The 27,211-nt window shown below is 36.9% G+C and overlaps 1 protein-coding gene across 2 annotated transcripts in view; it reads right to left on the bottom strand.

Moving 5' to 3' along the window:
* SCARB2 (scavenger receptor class B member 2) overlaps positions 1-27,211 on the bottom strand; it is an 82,654-nt gene that overhangs the window by 8,872 nt on the left and 46,571 nt on the right. The window contains exons 4-8 of one of the 2 annotated variants that reach the window (XM_077143119.1): positions 26,370-26,558; positions 18,108-18,199; positions 7,605-7,724; positions 4,631-4,800; positions 1,058-1,176 (exon numbers count right to left, since the gene is read on the bottom strand). In XM_077143119.1, coding sequence (XP_076999234.1) covers positions 1,058-1,176; positions 4,631-4,800; positions 7,605-7,724; positions 18,108-18,199; positions 26,370-26,558 — 690 coding nt within the window. The remainder of the gene's footprint in view (positions 1-1,057; positions 1,177-4,630; positions 4,801-7,604; positions 7,725-18,107; positions 18,200-26,369; positions 26,559-27,211) is intronic. The other variant, XM_077143120.1, reaches the window with a different exon arrangement.

Here is a 27,211-nt window from a genome sequence, read left to right as displayed (position 1 = left end):
GGAGGAAGATTCAACAGATAAGGTCTGGATATGCAAGTAGATGTCCAGAGAGCTTTGAGGAGAATGGTACTCACCGCCTGGGATTGGCGCCCAAGTATGCTCAGAGCCCACCCAGCAGGTACAAGAAAGAACAGTTGTAAGAGCTGTCTCCCCCACGATGGCTCCATCCCTGCACTAGGTATTGACACTGTGCTTATAATGAGCACTTGCTAATAGTTTGGCTGATGAAAACAGTTGACTGATGGCTAAGACAGGAAAGGGAGAAAGCCATACCTAATCTTCTGCACAAAAGGATAAGACCACTGGTTTCTTAAATACACAATTATTAAGTATAGCTAAGAATGACATGCTCATAAAATTGTGTTAAAAGAATGTTCTTGCTTCTTTTTTTATTGTTGCATGGTGTTTAAATCCCAGGGATGAAGGGATCTGACCTACAATGTGGTTCCTACAATGAGAGGCTCTCACATAAAACGATATTCAAATCTTTTTAGCATGATTTTAATTTTTCTATTCTATGATCAGAGAAGTAAAGTGTATATATTTATCTCATGGATTTTAAAAGCACCATCATATAATAAACTCTCAGAAGTACCTGTAGAAAGAGCTTTGCCAAAAGTAACTGAAGTTAATATATATGTTTAAATGCCAACCAAAATATTTCTCTCAGTGAGTAACCAGAGGAATGTCATTGTCAGTTTTACTGATCTGTGCCCCAGTGGGACAAATGTATAGACACCTGGGTCCAAGGCTAGCGAGAGAAAACTGGCCAAGTTACATGCCTCGATCCAAGCTCAGTTGTTTCCAGGGATTGAAATTTCACTGTTAAGTATTTGTTAAAGCAAGTTCACTGGTAGGACTGCATATTAGATCTATAGCCTTCTGTTACAAGAGTATTGCAGGGCTATGTATCACATTGCATTAAACTGAGTTTTCCCCACATGAACACATAATGAAAGGAAAACATTATCTTAAGAATACTCAGAGCTAAACTAATATACATTATAGAAACTGAATAAAATTTCTGTTTTGTTACTAGGATGAAGCATGTACTCACAGGATTAATGTCCACAAATGTCTCATGATATTCCTTATTTGGACGCATGCCTGCTATGGCTGAAACAAACTTCTCATCTGCCTGGTAGAAGTGCGGAAAAGACATGATAATGGGTGCACCTGCATTTTAACGAAAATAAAAAGAAATTAATGTTGCTAATTTTAAAGTCTAAAATAAATATAAAGTTCCTAACCACACACCTGGTTCCTAATTAAAACAAAATAGCTATACAAAACTAAACATGGGGTGGGGACAGGCTGAAATTCCATCCTGTACTTTCTAGTTCAGGACCTATAGCTCATTTTCTGATACCTCATTCACATCCAAATTACTTTAATCTACAAAAAAAAAAATAGTGAAGGCCAGGCTAAATTATTTACTCTTCAACAAATATTTACTGAACCTATAAAGTGTCAAGAGCTATACATACATTATTTTAATGAACATTCCCAGCAGTAATATGAGATTATAACTACTATCCTTATCTTATATTTGAGGAGACTGAGGATTCAGTTTTACCTTCTCGGACCATCTAGCTGCCAGGTGATGGAGGCAGAATGCTGATGAGTGACAGCTGTCTTGCCTTAGAGCACTTGTTTCAACTACAGTCCTCTACCAGCCAATGGAGTCTTTTTTTCCCATTCATTTCTTTTTCTGTTTTTATAGTTTTACCAAAGATGGACCTTGTTCTCCTGAATATGTTGATGCAGAAATAAGTCTACATGCCCAGCCTCTGACTGGATCAAGTCCTGCTCACATGAAGATTCTGATAGTGTTTCTCCCCCCCCTACTCATTTTAAGAACCAAAGAAGGAAACCTATTCTAGGTCTTGCTATTGAAGAAGAAATGGTTTCCTATAAATTGCTGCAAATATAGTTTTGGAAAAGTTGGCTTATTGGCAAGTAATTACAATTTGCTTACACATACTCCAGCCCATGGCTCAAGACAGGCTTCATCTCTCACGTAAACATTTTTTTTTTGGGGGGGGGGCGGGGGGTGCTAAAACATTTTATTGGTTACATAGCTAATCAAAGAGTAGGCCTAGCTTCAGGCATGGATTGATCTAGAGGTTCAAATGATGTTAATTAGAACTTGGTCTCTCTTCAGCTTATAACTCTGCTTCCCTCAGGGTGCTGGTTTCATCCTCTGGCCGCCTCATTCTATGTAATAGCAATGATGCCACTGACAGCACATTTCTTACGTTTCTTTGGCTTACATTTCTTTGTAGCTCACAAACAACAACAACAAAAAGAGTACAATTATTTCTCTCTTTTTGTGGTACCACAGGAACACAAAATTTCCCATTTTAACACTTTCATGTGTGAAATTCAGTGACAGTAATTACAGTCACAGTATTCTGCTACCATCACCACCACCCATTACCAAAACTTGTCATCACCCCAAACAAACTCTGTAACCATTAAGTAATAACTCCCCACACCTCCCACCCCTAGGCCCTGGTAACCTGTAATCCACTTTGCTTCTATGAATTTGCCTATTCTAGGTATTTCATAGAAATGAAACCATACAATATTTGCCTTTTTATATCTGGCATATTTCACTCTACTTGTGTTCAATGTTCATCCACATTATAGCATGTAGCAGAACTTCATTCCTTTGTAAAACTAAATAATATTCCATTGTGTACGTAGCACAGTTTGTTCATCCATCTGTTGATGGACACTTGAGTTGCTTCCACCTTTTGGCTATTGTGAATAATGCTGCTGTAAACATTTGATGTACAAATATCTGTTCAATAGAACATTTTCAGTTCTTCTGGGTAGGTACCTAGAAGCGGAGTTCCTGAGTCATACGGTAAGTCTATGTTCAGCTTTTTGAGGAACCGCCAAACTGTCCTGCTCTTTACTATTAAACAGTTCCACCAAGACATACTTTCCTTTTCTGTGACTTAGAGTGCTTTTAAAATGTATTTCTAAAATATACTACTGAGGTCTTAATAAGGAGGGCCAGACACTGACCTAAATGTTTTACATGCATTATCTCTAGTCCTCTCATTACCTTCCAACGAATTTGTCATCACCCCCATTTTATGGCTGAAAAAATTGATGTTCCGAAACCGTTATCAATTCAGTCAATTTGCTAACAATTAGAATAGTATTCAGACCCAAATCTGCCTGACTCTAGAACACTAACTCATCAAATTTGGGAATACCTAAGAAGCAGAGGTTATAGCAAGAGGTTGAAGTCTTGGAAAGTAGAAATTTTATATTGATTCTGACATCAACTTCTTGAGGAAGCCGAATTTTATCAAAACTGAAAAATTCATATTTGTACCTTGAGCCAGATGCATGTGGACTGAGTAGGCAGAGACAGTTTTAGGACTACTCACCTAGTAAGGCCACAGGAGAAATCAGAACCGGGAACTTGTTCCCATTCATTCTTGGACTTTATCTCCAGGTAAAAGGTACCATATTCCCTGGCACAGCATAATCCCTGGCACACTGGTTTTCAAATACCTAGACTCTATCTCCATTAGACTCACCTAGAGTGCATGTTAAAAAAAAAAACAGATTCTGGGCCGTAGTATATCTGTACTGGGACCATAGGCCATATATTTTAAACAATTTTCAAAGTAATTCTGATGTAAGGGCAGTTGAGAGCCACTGGTCTCCAGACAAAAATAGAGAAGTATACCACTGATTTCTGACTTGTCCCCAAAAGAGATTGTAAAACAAATTACACAAAGGAACAACAGTTAGCACATTATACTTTATTCAGGAGTAATGTGCAACTTTTTAGTTGAAAATCAACTTACAAATAGGGACATTTCTTGAGAAACTTTAAAGAGGAATTATAGCCCAAGAAGAAAATCACCATACAAATATGAGATGACCCTAAGTTCTAGCAGAGATTTCCTAAGAGAGAATGATTTTTACAAAAATCATGTCGACTCTCTAGGCCCTGATTCTACAATTGAAAAAACAGGACACAATGTCTATTTAGCAATGCTATCCTGAATAATTATGCAATATGTGATTGTTATAACTGACTAGTTTTCAAGATGAAGAAATGCATTTATCAATTGTAACACTATGATAATTCTGCCTTATTCATGAAAAGGAGAATAGCTCAGACATTAAGAAACACTAGGAAATTGGTAGCCATGATTTGAAATTAATCCTCTTCTAAATTATTGAAATCTTTGCCAAGATCTGTATTCTCTTATAACTGTTTCCCACTTTCTCTGTTAGCATTGTTTTGAACATGAAAGCAGTTAATGGTTTTATATGTATTCACCATGTATAAATATATTAAGCACTGAACAGTGACTCCTCATGGTATGATCTTAGTAAACACTAGTTATTACTATAAAACTTTTAAACTATTGCCCAGAAGAAATACATGGCACTCTAGAAATAAAGAAACAGAAAGCACTACAGAAAAGCCCATCAATAAATTATGGTGGTTCTAATAGCCATTACAAAGCATTACTCTTGAAAGATCATACTATTTCTTTCTATTGGGCTGACAACTTATTCTTTGTTGAAGACTTTGTTAAAATGCTTCTGCATTCTAACACTGACAATTTTGCCCCCTCTTTTAAGTTCTTACCATTCTTGCAGATGCTGACATTCAACACTCCTGAGCCCAGGCAGTTTCCTTCAGGTATACAGAAGCCAGCATTGTCTGAGGTATTGGCTAAGATTTCTGCAGGCACCCTGTACCGAAAGGCAGACAGTCCCTGCACGCTCTCAAAGTCACTGAAAGTTATATACACTGACCTGTTAGAAAATAAGAATAAAAAGTTAATGTAGGCTCCAGTTTGTATAATCTGTCCTGAACCAATAAATAGTTAGCAACAGATCTCAGCTAAAAGCTCATAGGATAAGTGGAAAATGAAGATGCAAAAAAAATTCTTGAAAGGCACTCATTCAATTCAAAGTGTAATAAAGTAGAAGATAAATTTTAATGAAAGTTTTTTAAGTGGTATTAACTCTGGTAATATCAAAATAAGACCAAGAGAAACCCAATGTGAGGTGAAAATTTAAGAAGATGGCATGTCGAATGGAGACTAACATAAAAATAAAATAGAGAGTCTTCTAGGCCAGCAGGTAAACCTCACTGTGTGGATGAACCAGAGGCAAAGATGAGCAAAAGCAAAGCAGAGGCAAAGTAAAAGCAGGAAAGGCAGCAAAGGGTTCAGTTTTGTAGATTCTTGAGAACTTAAAAAGTGCCACACTGGCCAGATACTTTATTAGAATATAAGCTTTGATACCCATTTCCCCAAATAAAAATAACTAGTTTTCATATTCTATCCCAGTTGTTTATTACAGTGGAATGCAACATAATTCTGGCTTTGGTCTTTATTGAGTTTCAAACAGTGGTCCCTTAAAATAGTAAATATCTCTTTTATATTCAGAACATGAATAACAGATGAAACACTTTCACATAATTGCCTTAATTGATTTTTCAGCCTTTCATTTGAAAGCCAAGAGGAATTGCTTTCTGAGCCTCACTTTTTAAATCTTTGAACAACAGGTAATGATACATCCCTCGCAGACTTGTGAAGCACATGGAAGTTGCTTTCCACTGTACATCCACTGCTGTACCATTTGTTAGTGAAATGTTTCAGGCAAACAGAAAAGTAAGAGAAAACATAACAAATACACTCTTGTACCCACCACCCTGATAAATATATGTACAAAGGATACATAAATTTATAAATATAAATTGAATATATATACAAAGGGAGCCCTGTATATAACTCTTCTGATTTCATTTCTTTCTCTGCCTTCCCAGAGATAACACTATTCTGAATTTGGGGTTTATCATTTCTATACAGGTCTGTATACTTTTTTTTTTTTTTTTTTGCATGGGCAGGCACTGGGAATTGAACCTGGGTCTTGGGCACAGCAGCCAAGAACTCACTGAGCCACAACTGCCCATCCTGTGCACTTTTATATATGTACAATTCACATATAATATGTGGTATTTGCTATTTTAAATGTCATATAAATAGTATACCATAATCTTTTTCTATAATTTGCTTCATTCAATATTATATTTTTGTTTTATTACATTTATTTACATAGCTCATGTTCTTTTATTTTAATTCCTCTAGATATATGTGTATACCACAGTTTACTTATCCATTCCTCTTTTTATAGGCATTTAGATTGTTTCCAGTTTTTCATTACTACAAGTTTGCAATGAACATTTCTCTGTATGTCTCCTTGCGTGTACATACAAAATTCTTCAGGCCAGGGAACCTACCTAGGAGTGGAGTGCAGATTCCCGAGTTTGGACATCGCTGGCTCTACTAAATATTGCCAAATGGCTCTCCAAAGTTGTTGTATCAGGTAACAATGTCAAATCACATTTAAAACTTCCCGTTGCCCTTCTAGGTTTCTTCATTTCACTCAACTGCTTTTCTCATTTACTTTTGTTTTTACCTTTGTTCCGTCCACAAATATTTACTGAACAGGAAGGCCGGTTAGAAAGTGGCTTTCTACTATATGAGAGATGGAAAGGATCTGTACACAGACAGTGGGGGATGGAGAGGTGGGGATGAATTCAAGAGCTATTTCTGAGAAGAATTGATAGTACGTGGTGCCTGATGAAATGCAGGAGAGAAGGGAGAATTTATGGTGTCACCACTGTTTCTGGCATGGGTGCCTGAAAAGATGGTGCATTTATGTGAGATACGCAACACTGGAAGAACAACAATTTGGAGAAGTGTGAGAATAAAGAATCAACAGTGTTTAATGCTACGACGTCACATCTGACTTGGAAGAAAAGTTTCACAGAAAGCTGAAGATAATCCAGACTGCGAAGAGCCAGCCATGCCGGAGTGGGTGGAAAGGAGTGGAGTCCTCGTGAATCAGCAGCTTGTTCAACCAGTTTGAGGGTGAAGGCAAGAGCAGGAGCAGCGGCATGACGGGAGTGGGGAATCAGGGTTGAGAGAAGGATGCCTTCTTCACATAGAAAAGACTCATCATGTTCATTTGCAGGGAGGGAGGAGGTAGGATAGAGTGAGAGGTTACAGAGCAAGTGACAGTAGAGATGATCCATGGGAAGATAGCTAAGCATATACCTATAAATTCTGAAATACGGACAGCAGTATGATTTATTTATCTTCTCTGTAGAGATTATCTGTTATCTATAAAAAGACCAGGTCAAATTTCATTTTTGACAGAGCATTTCTTAATAAATAATAGCCAATACTTACTATTCCTTATTGTGTGAAAGGCCTTACGCCAAGTGTTCTACCTACAGTGATTCCTTTGTTCCCATAACCACCCCTAAGGTAGATAAATTTATCCTCATTTTACAGATTAGGAATGTAAGACCCATAGTATTAAATAACTTGCCCCTAAAAACTTGCCACAAAGTGGTGGAATTCAAACCAAAGCAGTAAGACTCCAGAGTCCGTGCTGTGAAGCACTACACTATACTGTCTCTCAATAGGACATCAGCATCTATCACTTATTAAGCATGAATACCCATGCATAATAAGTGTAGCTACATCTCTTCCTCATACTTTTGGTGTTCTTGAAGTCAGACAATTTCTTTTTAAAGTTCTTACCTGCAGAAATCAGATGGAAAGACATAAAGAACTTCATCTTTGGTTATTAGTGGATGAAAAGAATCTCCATCTGTTCCATTAATCATATTGCACTTCTCTGTTGTCCACCAGTCAAGTGTCCTGATTTGGTAAGGACAGAAAGGGTCAAGATAATAAAATTTGCTTTTAGATTTTCTTAAATGAATTAGGAGCTGGCTACCCACAGTATCTTCTTCATACACAGACCTAAAGGAGCCCATGGTTAGTGATTAGATCATGGAAGGGAAAAAAAAACTCCCAAATCAGTTTTGACAGAGGCAAGCCAAAAATTACCCTTTCCTTTCTCCAAATAAAGTGAAGCCTACACAGAGGATAAGAAATACAAATTTATGTAAAGCAGTGATCAAGTTTAGCATTAATAATAACTTTGTTCATGCTAACCAGACATGAATTCTCAATAAATATGTTTGGCTGTTTAATATTTAGGACACAGCATTAACTTCTACTCCCCTTGGAACAACTCTGTTCTAAAAACAACAGAGGACTTTTCTCAGATCACAAAAAAAGCTCAGTTTTGAATTGACTTCATATTTATTAAAAACACAGTTGAGATGGCAGATTTTTTTCAATTACTTTGTTGGATAATGGTATGCAAATGCACAAGAAACAAAAGGACAGGCAATAAAAAGTAATCTTCCCAAATTCCAGTCAAAATCACTCTAAGTCCATGAATGTAGGTCCTCTCCCAGGTAAAAACACAGAGTAGTGATTGATAAAATACAAAAGGAGAACATTTAAAAGGTCTATACCATACTCAAAGACAAATAAATATATCCCTAGACAATAAAAAGATCATAAATACAAACTGGTTAATAGGGCTAAGCGATTGGCCCACTGGACTACAAAGTTGGAGGCAAGGAGAAAGAAATGCAAACTTAGCTCCTGAGGGTAACAAGATTTAAAAGTGGTCCACCAAGAGCTTGAAGTCAGGCTCATCAAGAAAGGCCAAAAAATGTTTGTATGTCAAGAATGCATGTGTGGGCTTCCGGGTCAAAATGGCGGCTTAACAACGTGCGCGTTTTAGTTCGTCCTCCAGAACAACTACTAAATAACCAGAAACAGTACAGAACAGCTCCTGGGGCCACGTCAGCGACCAGACACACAGCGTACCCCAGTCTGGACCAGCTGGACCGGCTGCAAGCACCCTCCAGAATCGTGAGTTCCCAAAGCTGCGGCAGCCAGCGCCCCTCCCCCACAGGCCGATCACAGGAAAGGAAAGGACTTTACCAGCAGCAGGGACTGGGCACAATCAAATGCCAATTGTGGAACTAATTAACAAATTCTGACTACTAAAAATAGGCCCCCAACTTAGGTGAATCTGATCAAAACGGAGGTTGCTCATTTTTGCCCCGGCGCCAAGGGGGCAGGACTGACAGAAAAGGGGAAAAAAAGAGAAGAAAACAGAAGTTTTTGTGGCTGTGTATCTAAAAAGGCTTGACTGCCTCTGAATACAGTGGCAGGACTTTTCAGCCTGCCACTGCACCAGACATAGGCAGAAGTGAGCTCTTTTGGGGGCTTGTCTGGAGCCTGTGCCTTCCCCAAGGGAGGGATGAAGTCCAACTCAGGTGGAATCCCTCCCTCAAGGAATTCAGACCCTAGGGCTTGGTAATTTGAAGTTATTAAAACCAGCCTACAACCTCTCCTCTGTCTCCACCATGCCCCCAGCAGGGAGAGTCTGCCAAAGTTAAAGGTACCGCATCATCTTATCCTGGTGGGACCTAAAGGCAGACAAGCGCCACACACAGGGCAGGATAAGAAAAACAGAGTCCAGAGACTTCACAGGAAAGTCTTTCAACCTGCTGGGTCTCACCCTCAGGGAAAACCGACGCAGGTGACTCTTTCCTCCTGATAGGAGGCCAGTTTGGTCTGGGAAAAGCTGGCTGGGGTCTATAATATCTAAGTAGACCCTCCTAAGTGTGTGTGGGGGAGAAAGGCACCATACAAGCAGGGCAAGTAACAAGAAAACAAGAACTGAAAAATTCTCCTCTGTTAAACAAAACTTAAGCTAAAGGTCCAGATAAAGCTGAATGGAATGTCAAAGAACAGATAGACAACAAATTCATCCAGCAAGAAAACCCTAGATAAAAGAAGTGAAAACAATCTCCAGAATAAACTAATTAAGGTAATTAAATGCCTAGGTGCCAGCAAAAAATAACAAATCACACTAGGAAAATTGAAGATATGGCCCAGTCAAAGGAACAAACCAACAATTCAAATGACATACAGGAGCTGAAACAATTAATTCAGAATGTACAAACAGACATGGAAAACCTCATCAAAAACCAAATCAATGAATTGAGGGAGGATATAAAGAAGGCAAGGAAAGAACAAAAAGAAGAAACTGAAAGTCTGAAAAAACAAATCACAGAATTTATGGGAATGAAAGTCACAGGAGAAGAGATGAAAAAAACAATGGAAACCTACAATGGTAGATATCGAGAGACAGAACATAGGATTTCTAAACTGGAGGATGGAACATCTGAAATCCAACAAGAAACAGAAACTATAGGGAAAAAAATGGAAAAATATGAGCAGGGACTCAGGGAATTGAAAGACAATATGAAGCGCATGAATATACGTGTTGTGGGTGTCCCAGAAGGAGAAGAGAAGGGAAAAGGAGGAGAAAAACTAATGGAGGAAATTATCACTGAAAATTTCCCCACTCTTATGAAAGACTTAAAATTACAGATCCAAGAAGTGCAGCGTACCCCAAAGAGAATAGACCCAAATAGACAAACTCCAAGACATTTAATAATCAGAATGTCAGAGATCAAAGAGAAAGAGAGGATCTTGAAAGCAGCAAGAGAAAAGCAATCCATCACATACAAGGGAAGCCCAATAAGACTATGCACAGATCTCTCAGCAGAAACCATGGAGGCGAGAAGACAGTGGGATAATATATTTAAATTATTAAAAGAGAAAAACTACCAACCAAGAATTCTATATCCAGCAAAATTGTCCTTCAAAAATGAGGGAGAAATTAAAACATTTTCAGACAAAAAATCACTGAGAGAATTTGTGACCAAGAGACCAGCTCTGCAAGAAATACTAAAGGGAACACTAGAGACAGATACGAAGACAGAAGAGAGAGGTGTGGAGACGAGTGTAGAAAGGAAGACTATGAGTAAAGGTAAAAAGAAGAAAAATTAGATATGACATATAAAATCCAGAAGGCAAAATAGTAGAAGAAAGTACTACCCATGCAGTAATAACACTGAACGTTAATGGATTAAACTCTCCAATCAAAAGACACAGTCTGGCAGAATGGATTAAAAAACAGGACCCATCTATATGCTGTCTCTACTCAAAGGACACGAGGCCAAGGACACAGATGGACATTTACATGCCAATGTTTATAGCAGCATTATTAACAATTACCAAGAGATGGAAACAGCCAAAATGTCCATCAACAGACAGTTGACTAAACAAACTGTGACATTTACATAAGATAGAATATTATGCAGCTGTAAGATAGAATAAAGTTATGAAGTATGTAACAACATGAATGGACCTTAAGGACATTATGCTGAGCCAAAAACTAAAGGACAAATACTGTATGGTCGCACTGATGTGAATGGACATTCGAGAATAAACTTGGAATATGTCATTGATAACAGAGTCCAGCAGGAGTTAGAAACAGGGTAAGATAATGGGTAATTGGAGCTGAAGGGATACAGACTGTGCAACAGGACTAGATACAAAAACTCAAAAATGGACAGCACAATAATACCTAATTGTAAAGTAATCATGTTAAAACACTGAATGAAGCTGCATCTGAGCTATAGGGTTTTTTTTTGTTTTTTTTTTTTTACTATTATTATTACTTTTATTTTTTTTCTTTATATTAACATTCTATATCTTTTTCTGTTGTGTTGCTAGTTCTTCTAAACCGATGCAAATGTACTAAGAAACGATGATCATGCATCTATGTGATGATGTTAAGAATTACTGATTGCATATGTAGAATGGTATGATTTCTAAATGTTGGGTTAATTTCTTTTTTTCCGTTAATTAATAATAAAAAAAAAAACACTGAATGAAACTGCATATGAGAATGATAGAGGGAGGAGGGTTGGGGCATAAATGAAATCACAAAGAAAGATAGACGATAAAGATTGAGATGGTGTAATTTAGGAATGCCTAGAGTGTATAATGATAGTGACTAAATGTACAAATTTAAAAATGTTTTTGCATGAGGAAGAACAAAAGAATGTCATTACTGCAGTGTGCTGAAAATAGATGGTAATTAATATTTTAAAATTTCAACTAATGTGTAAGACTAAAGCAAAAAATGTTTGATACAAATCTGTACTTTGACTGGTGCATCTCCTAATATAACTTATGTAGATAGTTGATTGAACACCTTAAGTACATGGAACTTTGTATAGGACATGAGATTTTGTTGGTTTGTCCAGGTGATGCCCTGATGAATCCCAGAGTGATTTGATCAGTGAGTGGAAAACTATTTGCAAAGCCCCCTTCGGGGAATGGTGAGAACAGGGGAAAATTCAACTTCCCCAAGCTGAATTCTTCATATTCTCACAAGCAGGGTGGGCAACCAAAGCTATAGGCTGAATTTAGTCTTGGGGTTTGTTCATATGAAACTTAACCCCACAGGGGATAGGTCAAGCCTACTTAAAATTAAGCCTAAGAGTCACCCCCAAGAGAACCTCTTTTGTTGCTCAGATGTGGCCTCTCTCTCCAGCCAACACAGCAAGCAGACTCACCACCCTCCCCCTGTCTACGTGGGACATGACTCCTAGGGGTGCGGATCTTCCTGGCAGCGTGGGACAGAAATCCCAGAATGAGCTGAGATTCAGCATCAAGGGATTGAGAAAAACTCTAGAATGAGCTGAAATCCAGCATCAAGCGATTGAGAAAACCTCCTTGACCAAAAGGGGAAAGAGTGAAATTAGAGAAAGTGTCAATGGCTGAGAGATTCCAAACAGAGTCGAGAGGTTATCCTGGAGGTTATTCTTATGCATTAAGTAGATACCACCTTGTTATCCAAGATGTAGTGGAGAGGCTGGAGGGAACTGCCTGAAAATGTAGAGCTGTGTTCCAGTAGCCATGTTTCTTGAGGATGATTGTATAATGATATAGCTTTCACAGTGTGACTGTGTGATTGTGAAAACCTTGTGTCTGATGCTCCTTTTATCTACCTTGTCAACAGATGAGTAGAACATATGGAATAAAAATAAATAATAGGGGGAACAAATGTTAAAATAGATTTAGTTTGAAATGCTAGTTATCAATGAAAGGGATCAGTAAGGGGTATGGCCTGTAAAATTTTTTTTTTCTGTTTGTTATATTTTTCTGTTGTCTTTTTATTTCTTTTTCTGAATTGATGCTAATGATCTGGGAAATGATCATGAAGATGAATATGCAACTATGTGATGATATTGTGAATTGCTGAGTGTATGTGATGGAAATGTTTGTGTTTCTTGTAATTTTTTTAATTAATAAAATTTTTTTTAAAAAATCCAAAAAAAAAAAAAAAGAATGCATGTGTGTTTAAGTTTGACAATAAAAATAATTATTAAAAAAAAAAAAAAAGAAAAAAGAAAGGCCAAAGAAAGAAACTTCTCCCTGCTGTCTGGAGTTAAACTTGTATGAAACTGAACTAGGGAAACAGGAAGAAACAAGCTGTCTGCAGACTGGCTGGATGTGTGAGCAATAGGAAGCCCACCTATGGGCACAGTTTCTGAACTGAGGGCTCCAGGGTGGACTATACTGAGGCAACTGCAAAACTGCTACACAGAGAGAGATGAGAAGACGGATAAACAGCTGGACTGACACACACAAAGATACAGATTGACTTCCCAACCAAAATGATTCTAAAAATCAACATTTTTTTTTAAATAATGTAAACTTATGCTAAGAGATAGGTAACAAAATCAACAATGAGGAGATGAATTCAGTTTAGAAGAAATTAAAAGTAAAGCACACTCTGGCTAATACTTTAAATGAATACACTGCCCAGTAACGTCAAAGAGAAATGAAAGAATAACTCCTTAAAAAATAATGGCTTAAGGTATCAGTGGCTGAGAGAGTTCAAATAGAGTCAAGAGCTACTCTGGAGGTCACTGTTATGCAATCTTCAGTTAGATATTGCTACCTATCATAACTTGCTAAACCCCAACCAAAACCATTACTGCCAATTCTAAAAAATACCTAGGGCATTATATAAGATTCTGCAAAGATTCCATGAATTAGGGTACCTCTTCAAAACCTTCAACCTCCAGATAGGTCCCTGAACCAGATAAGTCCTGAAATGCAGAGAGGTCAGCCTTTCCATAACATCAACTAGTTTCATCCCCCTATCCCATATCATCAACAGCCTCTTCCAACATGAAAAATTTAGATGGACATAGCCTAAATACCCCCTAAAGAGTGGGAAAAAGATCAAAGGTGATGGTGGAGTTATACAGAGTAGGTAGGGTTTAACAAACGAGTATGATTGCTGCATCATTATATTGATATTTATTTTAGTCTCCAGTACCTTAGAGCAGTTAGAAATAAAAACCTAAAGTTGTAAAACTGTACAAGAAAAAAATGAAGAATTGTAGAAGAAAAAAAGAAAAATGGTGGAGCTATAGCCCATACCAAACTTTAAAATTTGTTCTATAACTATCATGAAATTTGTTCTATAACTACTTGTGAAAATGTACTTGGGAATATATTGCTTTTTTGTATATATGCTATATTTCACAATAAAAAAAATTTTTTAAAGAATGGTGTATTACTTATGTCTAAGAGTCACTCCCAAAGAACCTCTTTTGTTGCTCAGATGCGGCCTCTCTCTAACCCAACTCAGCAGATAAACTCACTGCCCTCCCCCATATATGAGACATGACTCTCAGAGGTGTAAATCTCCCTGGCAACATGGGATATGACTCCTAGCAATAAGCTGGGACCTGGCATCATGGGGTTGAGAAAACCTTGACCAAAAGGGAGATGAGAAAAATGAGACAAAATAAAGTTTCAGTGGTTGAGAGATTTTCAGAGTTAAGAAGTTATCCTGGAGGTTATATGCATTATATGCATTATCTACAGATCCCTTTTTAGTTAACAGTGTATTGGAGTAGCTGGAGGGAAGGACCTGAAACTGGTGAACTATATTCCATAGCCTTGATTCTTGAAGATGATTATATATATAGGTTTTACAATGTGTCAGTGTGATTATGAAAACTTTGTGGCTGATGCTCCCTTTATCCGGGGTATGGACAGATGAGTGAAAAAATAAGGACAAAAAAATAATAAATAATGGGGGGTAGTGATAAGGGATTAAAAAATTTGCATAGCTTGCAATACTAGTGATCAATGAGAAGGAGGGGTAAGGAGTATGGGAGGTATGGGTTTTTTCTTGTTTTTATTTCTTTTACTGGAGTGATGCAAATGTTCTAAAAATGATCGTGGTGATGAATATACAACTATGTGATGACATTGTGAGCCACTGTATTCTCTGGGTGGACTGTATGGCACGTGAAGATATCTCAAAAAAAGATATCTTTTTAAAAAAAGGATGACATTATAAAAATAATAAACAACATAATGAAATAAGAGTAAGGAGATACAAAAAATGAAAAATAGAAATCTTGGGAATGAAAAAAAGAACTTAAACTCAATTTAGGGATAAAACTAGACAGAAAAACTTGAAGAGAAAATTGGTGAATTGAAAGACATTTCTAAGGAATTTATAAAATATCATCTGAGAAAAGCAAGAAGATTATAGAATCAGTTAAGACATAAAGAGAATAGATTGTGAGGCTGGCTCCAATTAATGTTAAGTAGGAGTTCTAGAAAAAAGAAAAGAATCAGGCAAATAACCGAGAAGCAGTAGTTGAAGAGATAATGGCTAAAAGTTTTCAAAATTGAAGAAAGACATAAGGCCTTGAATTGAAAGTATGCCCATAGGGTAAGCTTAAGGAAGAGGAATAGTAAACCAAGGGGCAGATGTGAAGAGGAAAGCATAAATTAATTAATAAAATATACTGATTAATCTAATCAGTATTTACTATAAAACTTTTTACTTATATGTAGTTTTCTAATAAGGTGAAATAAGTAGTAGAAAACAGAAAGAAGGTATGTAAATGTGTTTTAAGATGGGTAAAAATTATTGCGCTATTTGGAGGGAGAATAGAGACAACAAATAGCTTTAGATTTTGTTAGGAAAAATTATTGTTAAATGTGAATCATAAATATCTACAGGTACAAAAAGAACACAAAAGTTTTTATCAATCCAATAGAAGGCAGAAAAGAAAGAAAAAACAGAGAAAGAAGAAATGATATGGTAGAAATAAATCCAAATATATCAAATAATACATCAGCATATCACAAATCTATCAGTAATTACAATACGTATAAAAGAATTAAAAGTCTCCTATTAAAAGACTGGGAAAGAACAGATTAGATTTAAACAAAATCTAGCTATATTATGTTTACAAATAAGTTTCCCTCCCAGCCCTCTGCCTCAATCATCTACTTCCTCCCTCCAAAGATAATACTTTGTCAGTTTCTTGTATATTCTTTCAGGCTATCAAATACTTGAGTGTGTGGGTGTGAATGTGTTAATGTGTGCGTATATACACATATATATATGCTTCTTAAAATTAAAATTTTTGCTTTCAGAATAGTTTTAAATTTACAAAAATATTGCAAAGATAATACAGAGTTTCTATATATTCCACACCCAGTTTCCCCATTATAACGTTTATATTACTATATAATTATTACTATAATACATTTGTCACATCTAATGAACTAACATTGACAGATTATTATTAACTGAAGTCCTTATTATTCAGATTTCCTTAGCTTTTCCCTAACGTCAGTTTCTTTTCCAGGATCCCATCCAAAATATCACATTACATTTAGTCGTCATATCTCCTTAGGGTCCTCTAAAGCTGTGACAGTTTATCATACATTCCTTGTTTTTCCTAACCTTGACAGTTTTCCTTTCTTTCTTTCTTTTTTTTTTTTTTTTTTTGGCATGGACAGGCTGTGGGAATTGAACCTGGGTCCCTGGCAGGCAAGAATTCTGTCACTGAGCTACCACTGCCTGCCCAAACCTTGACAGTTTTGAGGGACAATGGTTAAGTATTTGGCAAACTGTCCCTTATTTGGGATTGGGCTGATGTTTTTCTCATGGTTAGACTGGGGTTATGAGTTTTGGGGAGGGAAAACCACAGAGGGAAAGGGCCAAATAGCATCTCAACAATAAATGCTATCAACACGACATCATTTATTAATCTTGATCACCTGGGAAGGAGTGTTTGCCAGGTTTCTCCACCATGAAGTTACTTTCCCTTCTTTTCCACATTGTACTCTTTGTATGTTTATTTACATGTACATGTGTAGACGTGCTTCTTTTTTTTAAATAATTAAAAAAGGTAGCATACTAGGCTTGCTGTTCAGCATCTTGACATTTTTCCCTTAATATCTCTTGGAGAGAGGTTCTCTTGTTCTTTTTACCAGCTAGACAACTGATATTGGAGAATATTAAAGGGACAAGTTAACCATTAATTTCTCAGGTTTTCGGGAATCTATCTTTATAACTACTCAGGTCAGTAGAAAGAAGCTTAAGATTCTCCACTGGGACAGTGGGTTACGAATACTAGAAATGCCTATGTGAAATATTTTTATATTACATATAAAAATGATGTTGAAGTTCTTCATTATATTACCCCAGTTTGCTATTATAAAAGATACTAGATCTGAAGCCACCATGAAGTCTATTTTTTCTTGAAATGCTACAGGCAATAAAAACCACAAAGTTCAATGTGTTTCCCATTTTTGCCTGGATTATTGAGACACTTAGAAATAAACTTGATGTTCTAAAACAGAACCCTGTAACCTCAGAGGCCCGGAAGAATTAGCCTCTTTTTTGCTTCACGATTTCTAATTTCTGACTTAAAGAAACTCATTTTGTTGTACATGCCATTTTGTAATCTGCCTCACCTTCTTTTAGAAGTAATTTGTTTATAAATTACACATAAAAATATAAAATAAAAAAATTTTGAAATGCTTTAATACTGAACTCAAATATATTTTATCCTTAAAGAAAAATATACCAAAACCCCACAACCACTAAATTGAATTAAAAAGCGAACCTCTCCACACACACACACACACACACACACACACACACACACACACACAAACAAATAAATGCTGTAGCTACAACTTATTCAATCACTACTAAGAAGTGAAACTTTTCACTGGCTTGTAATTCATGCCTGACCATCTATAAATCAAAATCCTACACATCAAAAATTAAAATTTAACAATAAAGTACCATTACACCAGTCTTGATATATAAAATCATAATTATAAGTACATTTTACATATTTTGAATTTTTCATCCAAAAACTGGCAAAAATAAAAATTTCTCTTGAAACAATGCAGGAATGAACATTTAGTTTAAATGAAAATTGAAATAACAAGTATACTGATAAAACTTACGTTTTTCCATTCCACTCCAAAATCTTTGTAAAGTTAAGGTAATTATCTTCTCCAGTTAGAAAAACATAATTTCCATCATTAGTCCCATTTTTCTGAAAACAGGTGAATATGATAGGTTAAAGTAAATTGCAAATTTAATCTTATTTAATCTTAATGAAACTCCCTTAGCTGGGCCTACCTGCTACATGAGACTGGACAAGGACTATGGAACAGAGTAAATATTTTGTTAAATACCATATTAACCACATTGTTACTTTATGGTTTTTGAAAAGCCAATAAAAATAATTAAAAATAGGGAAAAGATATAAATTTCTCCAAAGATTATATACAAATGGCCAATAAGCACACGAAAAGATACTCAACATCATTAGGCATTAGGGAAATACAAATCAAAATGACAATGAGAGAACAGCTCACATCTACTAGGATGGCTATAATCAAAAAGAAGGACGACAAGTGTTGAGAGGATGTGGAGAACTGGAACCCCATCCATGGCTGCCAGAAATGTAAAACGGTGCAGTCACTGAGGAAAACAGTTTGGTAGTTCCTCAAATTGCTAAGCACAGAGTTGATACATGACCCAGAAGTTCCACTGCTAGGTGTAGACACAAGAGAAATGAAAACCTGTATATGAATGCTCAGAGCAGCATTATTTACACTAGCTCCAAAGTAGAGACAACCAAAATGCCCATCAATTGACGAATGGATAAACAAAATGTGTTATAGTCATACATCACACTATTATTTGACAATAAAAAGGAATGAGGCTGTGTTTCAGTAGCCCTGATTCTTGAAGACAATTGTATAAAAATATAGCTTTTACAATGTAACACTCTTCATGTCCTTACAGATTCTTTATCTGGAGATGGAGCTATGATTTCTGGGAAGCAGCATGGGCACTGCTATTAACTGAGGGGGAAACTGTTAAGCATAAAGGAACCAGGACTTGATGACTTGGGAAATTTAGCCTATCCAGATTGCAAAAGACATCATGAGATTCATTGTCAGGGAAGTTTACACTTTGGAGAGAACACCAAGGGCATGGCTGAACAACCTTTTCCCAGTGCCACAGAAGGATCAAAAGTTCAGAGTGTTCAGATGCAGAGGGATCTCAAGAGATTAGGTAAGTGATTTATAGATCCCCTCAGCCATCTCAGCAGACCCAAAAATAGAAATGGGATCCGCCAGGAAAGATCTGTGAAGGAGCTCCTGTCTAATGGAGTGAAACCCTGAGACAATCTACAAGGGTCTTGAGAATGTTATACCAGCAGAAGCACTGACAGCCTAAACAAAGAGACAGAGAGAGAACAAAATAAAACAAGGCTGTTGGGATACCCCCCCCCCAAAAAAAAAAAAACTACAGGTAGGAAACAGGCTAAAAAATCAGCTGCAAACACCCTAAGTGAAAAAGGTAGATAAGTCCAAAGGCAGAACTGTGGATCCAGAGGCTGAAGCTTTGGGTGCAGAGAGTGGAGTCTCAAGCCACAGAGGATTCTTCCCAGGCCTTGAAACCTAATATAGTTTTTCCAGTTGGATGTCAAAATTCTTGGGATTAGTGACCCTTTTTTTTTCCTTCCATTTTCTCCCTATATGAATGGGAATGCCTATAACTGTTATCCCGTGTCTGTCCACTATTGATCAAGGTTATAAATCATGCTGATAGAAAAACATCAGAAAATTCCAGTAGAGGACACATCCAAGACACTCAATGAATCCCAAACAGGATAAATCCACATAGACCCATACTGTGATATACTATAATCAAAACGCTGAATGTCAAAGATGAAAGAATTCTGAAAGCTGCAAGAAAGAAAGAATGTGTCATGTACAAAGTAGCTCCAATAAAATTAAAGTGCTGATTTCTCATCTGAAACCACAGTGGGAGGAAGGCAGTGGATGACATATTTAAAGTGCTGAAAGCAAAGAACTGCCAGCCAGGATTTCTGTATCCAGCATAACCATCTTTCTAAAACTAGGGAGAGATTAAGAAATTCCCAGATATCAAAATTGGAGATGTCACTACCACTAGACTGGGCCTACCAAAGAAGCTGAAGAGAGTTGTATAGGTTGAAAGTAAAGGACAATAGATAACAGGTCTAAGCTGCATGAATAAATAAAGATCTCCGCTGACAGTAACAGCATGGGTAAATATAAATGCCATATTACTATATTTTTGTCTTAAAATATAATGATATATCAGTGTTTTAGACCCATAATTTGTGACAAGAACTACATAAAGGTAGGGAGGGAAGGGAAATAACATTGATTGTTACACTATTGAAGTTACTTTGCTATCGAAATAAATTAGATCGCTATAGATTGAGAATATTAAATTTAAATCCATGCTAACTACAAAGAAAATATCAGAGAACATGCAAGCTCAAAGAGAAGGAAAGTAGAGTAAGGTTCCCAGAGACGGGGGGCTGGGGGGTGGGCAGGGGGAATGGGGAAACTAATGCATGGTGGGTATAGGGTTTATGCTTGGGGAGATGGGAAAGTTTTAATAATGGAAGATGGTGAGAGTACTGCAACACTGTGAATGTAATTCCATTGAATGGTCTGCTTGGAAATAATTGAGATAGGAAAGTTCATGTTCTCTATATGTTTCCACAATTAAAAAAAAACAAAAACAAAGAGTATCGAAAGAGACAATAACAATTAAATGTAATATGTGATCCTAGGGAGAAACTTAGAGAAGTAAAGTTCAAAAGGAAATTTACTGAAGCATATGAAAAAATAGGAATATAGATAGTAAATTTCATATCAATGTTAAATGTCTTGAACTCAATAACTATGCACAAGGTAGTTTCATACGTGAATATCCTTGTTCCTAGGAAATGTGCATGGCAGGATGAAATGTTCAAGGAGCACGATGCATACAGCCTACACTCAAGTGTTCAGGGAGCTGATAGATGGATTAATGGATGGATAGATAGATGGATGACCGAGACAGACAGATAACTAGATACAACAAAAAGAAAAAAGAGGGGGTGCAAGGGTAGTTCAGTGGTAGAATTCTCGCCTGCCATGCGGGAGACCTGGGTTCAGTTTCCAGTCCATGTACTTCCCCCAAAACAACAAACAAAAAAATTCAACAAACCGTGCTTCAATAATGGATACTCACATGGAAAAAGTATGAAATGTGACCCTGGCCATACAGCATACAAAAAAAGAAGAACAAAGAAATGGTATATGTGGCAAAATGTTAAAATGGGTATATGGGGGCAGGGTAGAAGTACATTGGAGTTATCTGTATAGGATTTGTATTGTTTTTGTAACTGGTCCTATAAGTTTGAAAGAATTAAAAAATAAAAAGTTCCACTATGTGATGATATGTGACTGTATACCATGTATAGAATGTATGTGTGTAAACATTTCTTAATTAAAATTTTAAAATAAATAAATAAAATAAAATAAGTTCCAATAATGGAGTATCCTACGATATACCTAACTACTACTCAAAACTGTCAAGATCATCAAAAACAAGGGAAGGGGCAAGATGGCAGCACAATGGGTGTAGAAATTAGTTCCTCTTACAGAGGAGAGGCTGGAGGGAACTGCCTGAAAATACAGAGCTGTGTTCCAGTAGCCATGTTTCTTGAAGATGATTGTATAATGATACAGCTTTCGCAGTGTGATGTGTGATTGTGAAAACCTTGTGTCTGATGCTTCTCTCATCTACCTTATGGAGAGATACATAAAACATTTGTATTCAAAATAAATAAACAATAGGGGGAACAAATGTTAAAATAAATTTAGTAGATTGAACTGCTAATGATCAATGAAAGGGAGGGGTAAGGGGTATGGTATGTAAGAATTTTTTTTTCTATTTTCTTTTTATTTATTTTTCTGAATTGATTTAAATGTTCTAAGAAATGATCATGATGACGAATATACAACCATGTGATGAAAAAAAGAATGTTCACATTGTATGTTGATTGGTTTTAATAAAATTCTAAAAATTAATTAATTAAAAAAAACAAGGGGGTGGGTACACGGTTGGTTCAGTGGTAGAATGTTTGCCTTTCATGTGGGAGACCCGGGTTCAATTCCCAGATCATGAACTCAATAAAAAAGTGGGGGGGAGGGAAGGGTACACAAGTATAGTTCAGTTGTAAGGGTCTCACCTGCCATACGGAAGACCTGGGTTCAATTCCTGGTCTATGCACTTCCCAAAAAACAAACAAACAAGCAAAACAAACAAAAATTCAACAAATGGTGCTGTAATAATGGGATGCTCACATGGAAAAATAATGAAACGTGACCCCACCATACAGCATGCAAAAAAAAAAAAAAGACAAATGGGAGTTTAATATATTTTCAAACAAACAGTTACTGAGTGAGTCTGTGACTAAGAAATCAGCACTAGGAAGAGAGAAATGAGACCAAATAAAGTGTCAATGGCTGAGAGATTCCAAACAGAGTCGAGAGGTTATCCCGGAGGTTATTCTTGCACATTAAATAGATATCACCTTTATTTCTTTTTCTGAATTAATGCATATGTTCTAAGAAATGATCATGGTGATGAATATACAACTATGTGATGAAAAAAAAAGAATGTTCATATCTTAAAAAAAAAAAAGAGACCAGCACTACAAGAAGTACTAGAGGAAGCACTACAGGCAGACAGGAAAAGACAGGAGAGAGAAATTTGAAGAGTGTAGAAATGAAGTCTATCAGTAAAGGTAAAAAGAGGAAAAAAAAGATATGACAAATAAATCTAAAAGACAAAATGGTAACAGAAAGTACTGCCTTTAGAGTAATAGCAGTAAATGTTAATGGATTAAATGCCCCCATCAAAAGAACAGATTTGCAGAATGGATTAAAAAACAGGACACATCTATGTGCTGCCTACAAGAGGCTCAGTTCAGACCCAAGGGAAAAACAGATTCAAAGTGAAAAGTTGGAAAAAGATATTTCATGCAAACAATAACCAGTAAAGAGTGAGAGTAGCTATACTAATACCTGACAAATTAGACTTCAAAAGTAAAACAATTTAAAAAGTCAAAAAAGGACATCATGTATTAATAAAAGGAACAATTCAACAAGAAGACATAACAATTATAAACATTTATGCACCAAGCCAAAGTGCCCCAAAATACATGAGGCAAACACTGACAACACTGAAGGGAGAAGTAGACACCTCTACAATAATAGTTGGAGACTTCAATGCACCATTCTCACCAATGGATAGAACATCTAGACAGAGAATCACTAGTAATGAGCAATCTGAGGAAGAAGTCAAGGGAAAAAACCCACTTAAAATAGAAACCAAAAGAATCAAATATTTAGGAATACATTTAACTAAAGCCACAAAAAGACTATACACAGAAAAGTACAATAAATTGCTAAAGAAATCATGGAAAACCTAAATAAATGGAGGGGCATATCCTGTTCATGGATTAGAAAACTAAATATAGTTCTACCCAAATTGATTTATAGATTCAATGCAATACCAATTAAAATCCAAATAAATTTACCTTGCAGAAATACAAAAAACCAATAACTAAATTTATATGGAAGGGCAGGGTGCCCCAAATAGCTAAAAATATCTTGAGAAAGAAAAATGAAGTGGGAGGTCTCATTTTACCTGACTTTAAAGCGTAATACAAAGCTATAGTGGTCAAAACAGTGTGGTAACTGGCATAAAGAGAGACATACTGACCAATGGAATTGAATTGATTATTGAGAAATAGACCCTCTCATCTACAGACAATTGATCTGGGATAAGGTAGTCAAACCAACTCGCCTGGGACAACGAAGACTCTTCAATAAATGGTGTTTGGAGAACTGGATATCCATATGCAAAAGAAGGAAAGAGGGCCCATATCTCACATCCTATACAAAAATTAACTCAGAATGGATCAAAGACCTAAATATTAGCACTAAGACCATAAAACTTTTAGAAGAAAATATAGGGAAATATCTTATAAGTCTTGTGATAGGAGGTTGTTTCCTAGACCTTACATCTAAAGTACAAGCAATGAAAGAAGAAATAGATAAATGGGAGCACATCAAAATTAAACAATTTTGTGCATCAAAGAACTTTGTTAGGAAATTAAAAAGACAGCCTACACAATGGGAGACAATATTTGGAAACAAGAGAAGAGTTTAATGCCCAGAATATATAAAGAGATTCCCCAACTCGACAACAAAAAGACAAACAACCCAATTAAAAAATGGGCAAAAGACATGAATAGCCACTTTTCAGAATAGGAGATACACACAGCTAAAAGATACATGAAAAGATGCTCAATTTCATTGGCTATTAAGGAAATGCAAATCAAACTCACAATGAGATATCTCATACCCACTAGAATGGCCATTATAAAAAAAAGAAAAAACAGAAAAGACAGTGCTGGAGAGCATGTGGAGAAAGAGGCACACTCATTCACGGATGGTGGAAATGTAAAATGATGCAACTGCTCTGGAACGCAGTTTGGCAGTTCCTCAGGAAGCTAAATATAAAATTGCTGTAAGATCCAGCTAACCCATTACTAGGTATATAGTCAGAGGACCTGAAAGCAAGTACATAAGCGGACATTTGCACACTAATGTTTATAGTGGGATTATTCATCATTTCCAAGAGATGGAAACAGTCCAAATGTCCATCAACAGATGAGTGACTAAACAAGGTATGGTATATACGTACAATAGAATATTACACAGCTAACAGAATAAAGTCATAAAGCATGTAACAAAGTGCTGAACCTTGAAGACATTATGCTGAGAGAAATTAGCTAAAAAGGACAAATACTATATAGTCTCACTACGATGAACTAACATTAATGAGTGAACTTCGAAAGTTAAAGTTAAGAATACAGGTTATCAGGGGATAGAAAGAGGGTAGAGATTGGGCATTTGGTGCTGACAGAGTACAGAATGTTCAACAGGACTGACTGTAAAGATCCAGAAATGGATAGTACAATACTATTTGATGACAGTACAATAATATAAGCACAATGAATGAAGCTAAGTGTGAGTATGGTTGAGGGAGAATGGCTGAGGGCATGTATAACACTAGAAGGAAAGTTAGAGGATAAAGACTGAGATGGTATAACTTAGCAATGCCTACAGTGGATAATGATGGTGATTAAATGTACAAATATAAAAATGTTTTTGAGTTGAAAAAGGGATCAGACTTTGACTAGGGATATGAATGAGGTTCAGAAAAGTCCCAAAGTTATTAAGTGAAAAAGTCAGAACTCAAATCTACAGCCTTTGAATCTCAGTCTCATGCTCCTTCCCAGATGTGGGAAATCCATTCAAAGTGCTTAACTAAGAAATGTTACAGGAGTTTTCACTAATGGAATCTGGTAGAGATAGAGCTGTGATTGCAAGGATAGGAAAAGGGCAAGAGCAGAGAAGGAAGATAAAGTAACATACCCTTGCCTTGAGAAAGCAGAAATGCCAATTTCTTAACCAGTCTGTAAATGTAGGATACATTTTTTTAAAAGACATATAATGATATAAGTCATATTTCTGATAAATTCAATGATATAAAAACAAAAAAGCAAAACATACAATGAAGATCAACTGAGAAATACTGGTGTATAAGGAGCAGGTTCTACTTGGCAGATGGATGGAAACCACTGGGATCAAAAGAATCTTGAGGGAAACCTTGTACCTCTCTGTAGGAGGCTCTCCTGAAATTATTCCTAGAAGGGTGTTCTATTCGCAGCTTAATGAGAAATCAGTCCTTCTTCTTGGAAAGCTGTTTTCCTATAAGACAGAGCTTTCCGTGAACACCCATCCAGTCTGCTCACCCAGAGTGAAGCGTCCTTAGTGGGACGCTACTCCTAGGACCCCCTCCTCTTTCAGTGTTAAAAACCTGTTTACAATTTTGTTTGAACACTTCTAAGTTTTGTATATCCTTAAAGGCAAGGGGACATGACACTTGCCATAGAGAAACTAAAATGCTATAGGATTCCATGGTGGGAATAAGATCTTGAATAGGCAGAGCCAGAAAATAACTACAAATTTAAAGATGAACAAATTCAGCAGACTCTCAGATTCTACCCCAACCTAAAACTTTCTTTCTGAGGTCAAGTTTGTCTTTTACAACCGCCCTACTATCCATTTTTCTCAAGTTGGATTTTTTACCCACTAAACACTCTCTTATTGTTCGCATACTCTATAGGACATCTGGAACTCCTGGAAATTTTGGTCTTCTACGAGAAAGCCAGCATTAAGGAGAAATTTGGCATGGGGTACCCCATCTCAGGAACAACAGAGAGGTTCTGGAAAGGAAAATCAACTTACCCCATAGAACAAGCCAAAATAGGGAGAGATATCCGGTATAAGGGTGCTGATAAGAGATAAGATCTCATCTTTGTAGCCCCAGAGCAAATTGTGGACAGTGTGAGTCACAAACAGCTTCTGTGGATAGGCTTTCAGCATGGCCTCGATGAGCACGCTGAGGTGAAGGTTCTGGGCCCACCCCATGGCCGTCTGAGGAGCAAAGGCAGAATCAGAGAGCAGTGGCCCCTCCAAACCCCAGCCAACCCACTCACTCCTACGCCTCCTCCTTCGGCAAAAGTAACTGAAAACTTAAATAGAAGAGTTGAGAATAAATAACCGAAGAATAACTCTGCTAGCACCTCTCTGACTGCACGGAGAAGAACAAGACCCCTCAGGTGTAGTCTTTTCTCAGTATTATGTTTTAGAAGCGTGCTCTCCGCATCTGCAATTCCAGGCTAGCCTGAGACCTACGACGGAGTGAAGTGTGACGAGTTCTTGTAAACACACTGGCATCTTTGGCCACATGGTGGCGCCACCTTCCTCTGAGCAGGACCCATGACTGGGCCCCCATTTTATTAGCACTCCACCACTGGTCTGGAGGGCAGGGCCCAGTCTGGAATCCAATGCCCTCCAGGTCCTGGGTCCAGCTGCAGTAGTAGTGGTCACCTTGAGTTAGGGTGGGAACCTCGGATGGCGGTGGCGGAGGTCAATAAGAAATAAGAAAGTTTCCTGGGTCTCAAGTGTGTAGCACAGATGCTATCATTAGCTGGGCTTGCCATTATAAACAGAACCTGATTAAATGACAGTAGCTATAATCAATAGCCCAGTCTCTGCTATTTGAAAGAGGGTGGGGGTAGGAATCA

The sequence above is a fragment of the Tamandua tetradactyla genome, chromosome 24, assembly GCF_023851605.1.
Source record: "Tamandua tetradactyla isolate mTamTet1 chromosome 24, mTamTet1.pri, whole genome shotgun sequence".
NCBI classification, from domain to species: domain Eukaryota; kingdom Metazoa; phylum Chordata; class Mammalia; order Pilosa; family Myrmecophagidae; genus Tamandua; species Tamandua tetradactyla.
This window is presented reverse-complemented; position numbering and strand designations above follow the sequence as displayed.